General features: G+C 48.2%; 1 protein-coding gene across 1 annotated transcript in view; it reads right to left on the bottom strand.

Moving 5' to 3' along the window:
• TRIO (trio Rho guanine nucleotide exchange factor) overlaps positions 1-8,654 on the bottom strand; it is a 335,211-nt gene that overhangs the window by 38,959 nt on the left and 287,598 nt on the right. Inside the window, exons 35-37 of the mRNA XM_007954197.2 lie at positions 7,372-7,664; positions 6,083-6,253; positions 3,409-3,504 (exon numbers count right to left, since the gene is read on the bottom strand). Of these exons, the coding sequence (XP_007952388.2) occupies positions 3,409-3,504; positions 6,083-6,253; positions 7,372-7,664 (560 nt within the window). The remainder of the gene's footprint in view (positions 1-3,408; positions 3,505-6,082; positions 6,254-7,371; positions 7,665-8,654) is intronic.

The raw sequence follows: 8,654 nt of genomic DNA, 5'->3' as shown, positions 1-8,654 counted from the left end.
ACTGTTTTTCTATTTTAATTCATTAATTTATCTATAAAAACTTCCTTCTGCTTTCCTGTGGTATTTTTAGTTGTTGTTCTAACATCTTCAGGTAAGGTGTTTACTTCATATATTTTCATCCTTTATCTCTGTTACGTTTAAACTGACAAAGAGAAGAAAATCCTAAGGTCAAGTTCCGTCCCAGTGGCTGAAGGCTACTCTCACCCCATTACCAACACTGAAGAAGATGTACAACCTTTAAATAGCTGGTGGGGTCATGAATATGGAGGTGGGGAGAGGAGAGACTCCCAGGGAAGATTCCCAGGTGGCTGTCATGTACCAAGTGGAATCCTCAGGTCTTAGGTCTCGGCGGTTCAGCTCCTTGGTCATTGGACTGCATGACAACGGAACACTCTCCTCCTCTCCTCCCCGGTTCAATGAGCTAACACACAGCTTCTGATGGACAAGCAATTCAGAGTTCAGATCTAATCACGAAGGTGCTGCAGCCTGAGATTACCCACAGGGAAACAAACGTGATGGCACGTGTTGAAACACACAGGAAGAACTCAGAGTCACGGGGAGCAAGACAGACTGAAGGATGTTAAAGTGATCAGTCTTCATGAACAAAACATAGTTCCCATGGACATCAGAAGGCTAGTGACAGGGTATCAATGCACAGGTTATGTTTCTCTTGACCAAGATAAAGAGGCCAGATTCCTAATTACACAACATGGCCAAGAGGAGAGGGGCTGAGTCTATCAGGAGGAGTATAAACATGGCTCTCTGAAGGGAACGGGTGGCGTCAATAAACGCCCACGTGGATGGGACCTCGTTAGGGACTTAGCAAACCACACTTTACGTCCCCAGCTTACAGCTGGTAGACGCAGGGGCTGGGAGGCTAAAGCACTTGGCCAGTGCAACTCAACTGCAGGGAGGAGACTCTGAACCCAGGTCTCTGTCACTCCAGAACCAGCGTTCTTTCCACTGTGCCAACAGCTTTTTGGCTGCTGGCTTACAGAGAGACACACTGTGAGTCAAGTAACTTAGCTTTAACCGATAAAGTGTAAGTCCTTAGAACTGGAAAGAGGGACTTGGGCAGTAAAAGTTGAAGGAGACCATGTCACAGGTGTCCTCGCCATTTGGGGAAGTCCTCTGAACTACAAATGACACATAATCTCCTATGGGATGTTTAAATCCTTGTGGAAAATGGCTAGCAGGTTGACAAAGGGCCGCCTCACATTTCTCGGGAAAACAATGTCAGCTAGTCAGTAAGAATGATTTTAATGATCACAAAATCAGGGCATATAAATGGCTTTTAAGTTATTTAAACAAGTGCTTGAAGAGCCAGTGGATACAAGTTAGACACCTTCAGGTAACAGACTTGTGCCTTAGAAATCAAGGATGGGGTTCTAACACTAGATACACATATTGGAATAATGCCAAGTTCTTTACCAGCAGGCCTGAGTTCTCGTTACTGATCCAGTCTCAGCAGCCTTCTTGTCTAATTCAAAGCCCATCACACCCTTTCCAGCCTTTCCAGAACACAGTGCGACTGCCCTCGGCACAGTCCAGCTCTGCACGTGCGGGGTGCCAGTGTGACTTTTCTCTATGGAATTCCCACTTGACCTAATCAACCAGTTTCACTGGAAGCTGTTCAGGGGCGGGAGAAGCAATTACCTGACCTATCAGGTGCCTAGTTAATACTCATTAAAGCCTCACCTGTAAATAGGTATACTCTTCGACCCAGCAATTCCAGTTATGGGGATTTATTTACCCTGTAGACACAACTGCACGTGTGTAACGAACACAGATGTTTACCTAGTGGAAAACTAGAGTAACTTAAACATATGTTTCTAGGGAGTTACTTAAAAAAACTGTCATAATCACGGCTCTGCAACTAAGCACTGGTCAAGTTTTCAAACTTTACATGTGCCTTGGTTTTCTCATCTATACAATGGGGTAGCAGCTTTACCACTGGGGGATGTTTTGGGAGTATATAAAGTGACGTCACCACAGCACTCTGAATGAATGGTTCCTGGTGGTGTTGTATCACGGTTACGGCATTCATACCATGAAATTTAATTAAATTAATTAATTAATTTTTTAATTGTGATTTGGGTGAAGATTTACAAAGCAAATTCACTTTCCATACAGCAGTTCACATATACTATGTCTCAAGTCATTGGCCACAGTTTACTACAATGCAATAGCTCCCCTGCCACTTCCTCCCCATAGTTACCTCTTCCCAGTGTCCATCCCACCATGCACTCCTGCCCCCTGAGCTGTCTCCCTATGCATAAGCAGCCCTTCTTTCTCCCATGACTGTTCTCTCCAAGGAGTGTATCTACTTGAGGTAAATGTTCAACTCATACGCCTATCTTTTGTTTGGCTGGAAACCACAGGTGTGGGTTCAATTCCAGACCTGAAGGGCAGCTAGGGGCCATAGTCTCAGTGGTTCCATCAGGCTCTATCGGATCAGCAAACCTGGTCCCCACCTTTTTTTTTTTCCCCAAATGATTTTGAGTTTTGTTCCACATTGTTCTCCCTCTCTATCAAGGATCTCCTACATAGATCCCCTTCCAAGTGGATGACAGTGGTAGCCAGGCACCATTTAGTTCTTCTGGTCTTATAGTTGCATAGACTGCAGATTGGATGGTATACCAGTCGCTAGGACTAACTGTTTCATACCATGGAATTTTATAAAGCTCATAAAAGAAAGGAGGTACTTCTGAACATACTGATGTGGAAAGATCCTTAAGACGTTAAGTTTTAAAATCTTAAAATGGAATGGATCCATTTTGGAAGAAAAGCACACACACAAACACACACACACACTGTACATTTGTATACGCAAAGAAAATGTCAAGAGGAAACATGTCACACTTTCCACGGGGTTACCTCTAATGATGGCTTGGTACAAGTGCAAGGCTTCTACTCGGGGAAGTGGGCAACTGAAAGGATATTCACTATCTTCAAAGGGATTCGGGGTACACTCAACAGCTGTGGTCATTAGCAGTTTTCCACTTCAGTTGGGAGAAGTGAAGGGACACTGAGAAGCCAGTTGATTTGATCTGGTTAGAAGCACCCCTTGCCTGTCTAACTTCAATCACCCTTTACATCAGGAATGTTCATCAAATGACTCCAAGCTGACCAACCGGCCCCATGGAGGCTTCGGAGAAAACCAAGTCCTTCTATAGTAATGCAAACCTTTCTCTCTTGCACACAGGAAACCCAGATGAAAGCTATCCAAGGCAGCAGGAGGAAGAGGGAGACCCATTTGTGTGTACCACCGAGGCCAGCCCGTTGTCAGGCAAGACTGGAACTGGGCACATTTCATGACCGGCATGTCACATAGACAAGGGGGTATCATCCTCCAGGAGCCCATCAGAGCTGCTCTGAGCCTCAGATGTTCCCGGGAACCTTACTTACCATCTTGCTCTTCACGAGTTCCTCTATGGCACTGACGAGCTCGGCGGCACTCGGCGTTTCAGAGCTGGTGGGGCGGACTAATAACCGAGAAGAGGCCTAAGGAAGACGGTCAGAAAAAGAGAGGGGGCAGGGCAGGCCTCACGTTAGTAACCGGACAGGCAATATGCTCTCTGCAAGCTCGCTCTCTCTTTAAAAGTAATTCCAGACAAAACGACCACAGGTTTGTCTCTGTTTGCATTTATTTCAAGTCAACCTTTTTAATTTACAATATTCTGACATGAAACATTAAATAAGACCTGCTCTGGGATACATGTGGGAAGCAGACAAAGTCTGGCTTTAATCTGCAGTCATGTAACATCGTAATGCTTTTCAAAGAGGTGACTGGGAGAGGGATATTCTAGTTGTAACTTTCGCAACTGCTGGCCAGGCTATTGGTTAAGGAGGAAAAAATATACAGAGTCTGATCAATGGAAGAATGAAGGATTTAAGGTCTAATGAGTGAATCCTTAAGTAATCAGGACCAGAAACAGTGCAATAAAAATGGCTCAACTGTTCTTTCAGGGTGAGGGAGGACCCAAAGAGAAAAGAAAGGAGAGGCAGGGTGCCAGGTGACTGACCAGACAGGAAGGAGAGGGGACAAGCTCACCATTTTCGGTGCCATCCATTTCCCCAAGAATAGTGCAGAGTACAGAAGATCTGCGGCCTCACAAGCTACAGACGCCACTTATGGCTACAATCCAGGGCGTAAAGGGGTCGGCAGGAACGCTGGGGCAGGGGCTGCTAAAGTCACGTCTCAGTAATTAGCAAACAGGGCGTGTTTGCAGATTACTTGCACTGCGGACTAACTGGAAACTGGAAGGGGTGTAATATGAGCCTTGCTTCATATTAAGGACAGCGCAATGCATGCGACACAGGCTAGCTGTCCTAACGACGCAGTTCCCACATGAGACACACGGATTGACACACATACCAGGGGCTTTCACATACATGGGCCAGAATGTGCACTCTGCAACACAGATGTGGGTGTGGTCTAATGACATACGGGATATGATATGAGGGTGGGAAACAAAGGCGGAAAAGAAGAGTCAGATGGAGAAGTAAGGAAACTGAACCAAAACAGACACAGAACACACATCAACATAGTGCTGCAGTGAGAGTTCACAGAGAGAGAAAACAGAACAGAACGAAAAATTAGTCACAAATAATACACTGTCCGGGAACATCACTAAGATTGTTTTTAAGTGAAGAATTGCTACTGATAACACTTGATGAGGTAATACAGCAACTGATAGATAGATCTACTCAACAGAAGACTAAGTGCGGCTCCCTCTTTCAACAGAGAAAGCCACTCTGTCATTTGGGGAACAAGTCAACGTGGCCTGACACCTCTGTGTAGATGGCCACCCAGAGTCAAGCATTCCTATTTTTTCCTTTTAAAAAACGTATAGCTTAGGACTACTACAAAGTAGCTGAGGAGCTGTCAGAAAAACAGCAGGGCCCCAGGGTCCGGCCAGTCACTCTCCGGGCCATGGTGAACAGGTCTTTTTCACCTGGGGCCCTTCCTGCCCCCCTCACTCACCAGCACGCAACCACCGGGGCTCACACCCAAAGCAAGTCCTTCGCTCCCAGCCCTCCTTCTCAGGCCGGCAGCTCCCTCACCCTGCCTGGGTGCGGAACAAGGGAGGAGGAGGCAGGTTTCCACAAAGAAGGGCTGGGCAACGTCTGACTTGGGATAAATCTAATGCTGGCCGTAACTTGGCCGTCACCACCGGGCCTCACAGCGGTCAGTTACTGGAGTGTGCAAGATTCTGGGTCAGCAAAACACAGGCAACCCAGCAGGTGCCTGCCTCAGCACTACTGAGGAGAACGGGAAGAAAAATGGGAAAAATGGGGAAAAAGGTGGAAAACATGTCTTACTCAGAAAACTCAGTCAAAGCCAAAATCAAACGAAAACAAAAACTGTGAATCACCAGTGATGACTGTCCAGCCCCCTTCAGCCTCTGACAAGTCTGAGGGGCGCATGGGGCCATCAGACAGGACGGAGGTTTCCCTGGTCAGCTGCCCCTGCTGCCATGTTGTTTTTGGGGTAGTGCAGTGGGGGGTGTTCAAGACCCGTTCAGGCTATGGAAGAGCTCAGGAGACAGCGGGCCTTCCCTGGCTGGAAGCCTTTGCATGTATCCAAGGAGAAGGCTCTGGCTCTCGCCTCATCGCTCCCCTGTTGTAACCAGCCCCACACTCCAGCACGGGCACAGAGCCTGCAGACAGCAGCATCATCTCCACTGAAAACAGAACCTGCCAACATTCCCCAGAGAGAACGAGATGCCTTGTGCTGATTCAGGGTCTCAGCCGAGGCCTGCCCCTGACTCCTCGGACTGTGTCCCCAGGGATTCTCATCAGCATGTGGAGAACGGTCAAAATTACTTTAAAAGCAACCATTACTGAAGGAGCGTTAGAATGCATGGCTGTACTGCATGACTGCATTCATACGAGAGCTCACACGCGCCAGGACCGAGTGGACAGTCCTAAGTGGACTGTGCTAGTCACACTCGGGGCAGGCGGGCTGAGTCTGCCTGGAAACGCACTGCATTGCCCTGGCATCTTTTCCACATGGGAGGCTTGAGCTCCTGCAATGCGGCTGGTGTGCAGGGACCCAGGAGCCTGAGCCGGCCTTTACCTTGTCATCCTGCGAGTCCGGCTGGAGGAGGCTGTGCTGTTGAATGGCCATGGGTGGGGGCAGTGGTACGGCCTCGGCCCCCTCCTCCCCTTCCTCTTCTCCACAGCTCTGCATCCCAGACGAGGAGGACTTGGAGAGGGTGCCACTGCTGAGGCCCTCGTTTCGGCCCCTCTGAAACCAAACCAGTACATGCTCATTATGTTCTCAGCCACGACTGCTGAGGTCAGTCAAGGACACCGAGCCCTATGGGGTTAGCTGGGCAAGTACAGCAAGGGCAACAACGAGAGGATAGAAGTCAGCACAACTGTGCCTGTTCACTCCCTGCCTGCAGTCTAACTGTCTGGTTTGCCAACCTGGATGAAAGAAGGGGCACCAAGAGTGGCTTTCGAAGGGACGGCCCATGAATCCATCTGGTTCTGAGCACAGCTTATCTTCAAGCACCAAGAATAAAAAAAGGTCCAAAAACCTGAACCATGACTCATGTCAACTCCAATCCTTCGGGCCAGCCATTTGATTTCTGGTTTTTGTTAGAGTAAAATTCATTGAAATAACGAAATGAGGGTATAAAATAATTACAATCTAAAATGCATTTTAAGAATCTGAATTAAGTATGCCATTCATTTTCCTCTATTCTTGCTTTTAGGAAAGAAAAAAATCAGTTTTGTTTTTATTAAGAAGACACAGATATTTAAGACAGACCCACGAGCATGTGATGAACATGTTCCAACACAGGAACTCTCTGGGTGGTGCAAACGGTAACACACTCAGCTGCTAACAGAAAGGCTGAGGGTTCGAGTCCACCCAGAGAAGCCTTGGAAGAACGGCTCAGTGATGCCCATCTGAAACACCAGCCACTGGAAACTCTACGGAGCCCAGTTCTACTCTAACACACGTGGGTCACTGAGAGTCAGAACCGACTATGGCAACCGGAAAGGAGGAAAATAGAACCAAACGAGTGTAGTCCCGTTACTGTGAGCTGCCATCGAATGGAACCAAGCTCCCAGCACCCCGTGTGTGCAGAGCAGAGCGGTGGTCCACAGGGTTTCCATGCTGTGCCTTCTGGAAAGCAGACCCCCTGGCCCATCTTCTGAGGCTGCTGTGGGTGAGGTTTGAACCGCCAAATTTTCAGCTAGCGGCTGAGTGTTTTAACTATCTGCCTTACCCAGGGACTCTTTTATTTACGAGACAAGCATCTAATTTCTACAGGTTGAGAGAGAGTGGAGGAGAAGGTCTAGTTTGCAGTCGCGCACAGTGTGAACGGCCACAGTCGCGCTCACACGGACCCTCACCTCCTCGATGGTCTCGTCCTGCGGTGTGGCTGCGCTGTCGTCAGAGTCCTTCTGTGAGCCCGCGTCGGCGCTCTTGCGGACCTCCCTGCTCTTCTTGTGCTTGTGGGCTAGCTTCTTCACGTGCCCGTCAGCCTTGCCGCTGCTCAGGCGCCGCACGGGGCTCGTGAGCCACTTCCTCAGGGTGTTCCCTGGACGCTTGGGGCCGGGTGAGCTTTGGGCCCCAATCATGTGGGGCTGAAGAGATGCTACGGATGCAGGTGGACTGGCGTCATTACTGGAGACGGACAGGGAGTCTGCCAGGATGAGGAAGAAACACAAGTTTTGCTGAGCATCACAGAAATCCTTCCAGTGGGGGAGTCTGGACTTTCAGGACATGGTTTTGCCAGCTTTAGCATCACCAGCGGTGTGCAGAGCATAGATGGGCTGCTAGGAGCTCTGTTGTATGGCTTTACTATGAGGGTGGAAATGTACGAGAGATCACTTCACACACATACACACACATGCACATCCACACTCTCACCTCACATGCACTAGCACACCTATACCCACATTCACCCACATCCACTCTAACACTTCCACCCTTACCCTCCACCCCACGCACACACCAGACTGAGCTCTGCTAGAGATGATTTTTGTTAAGGTGTCCCTCCCTCCAATAAACCCCCACATGACCAAGTCTGAGGACCAGGACTGTTCTCACAAAGACTTCAACTGTCACCAGTCATGCAAAATATCACAAAGACATCAGAAGACAGAATTTTAAATCATGTGCACTAATGATGAACTAATACCATGGAAGAAGAATTTAAAGGAAATTAATAGTCTTCAGCTATATCAATCGACAGACATGCTTATCACAAATTAACCTGTCAGATCAATGTATCAGTCTGACTTAGTATAAGTGAATGCAAGGATCACTGTCTCATCCTATATGTAAAGGTATAGCTTTGGGTAGATCTGACCTGGCCAGACTTTGTGACAAGCAGCACACACGTGGAAGGCTGCTTCACTGAATGTCAAGGACGAAGTCTGTCTGCGGAAAGAGTACAGCCACAACGTTCTGGGAGGTCAGGCCACTGGCCCACTGGTCACAGCCAGACTCCCTAGAACCATACAGGCATGTGGCATCTTTACCATCAGCCTCAGCAAGGTCATGTCATATGATGGGACAAAGGCCAGCAACAACTGAAAATACGGCAACGCATTTTAAAAACGCATGGGAGGAGGCAAAACCTTCCTCAAATCACCAAAATTCTCCACAGAAAATATAGCCAAAGGAATCT

This window comes from Orycteropus afer, unplaced genomic scaffold, assembly GCF_000298275.1.
Source record: "Orycteropus afer afer isolate SDZICR_OR568_19922 unplaced genomic scaffold, OryAfe1.0 scaffold00442, whole genome shotgun sequence".
Taxonomy (NCBI): Eukaryota; Metazoa; Chordata; class Mammalia; order Tubulidentata; family Orycteropodidae; genus Orycteropus; species Orycteropus afer.
Note: the sequence above shows the minus strand (reverse complement) of the source record. Positions and strands in the feature narration are given on the sequence as shown.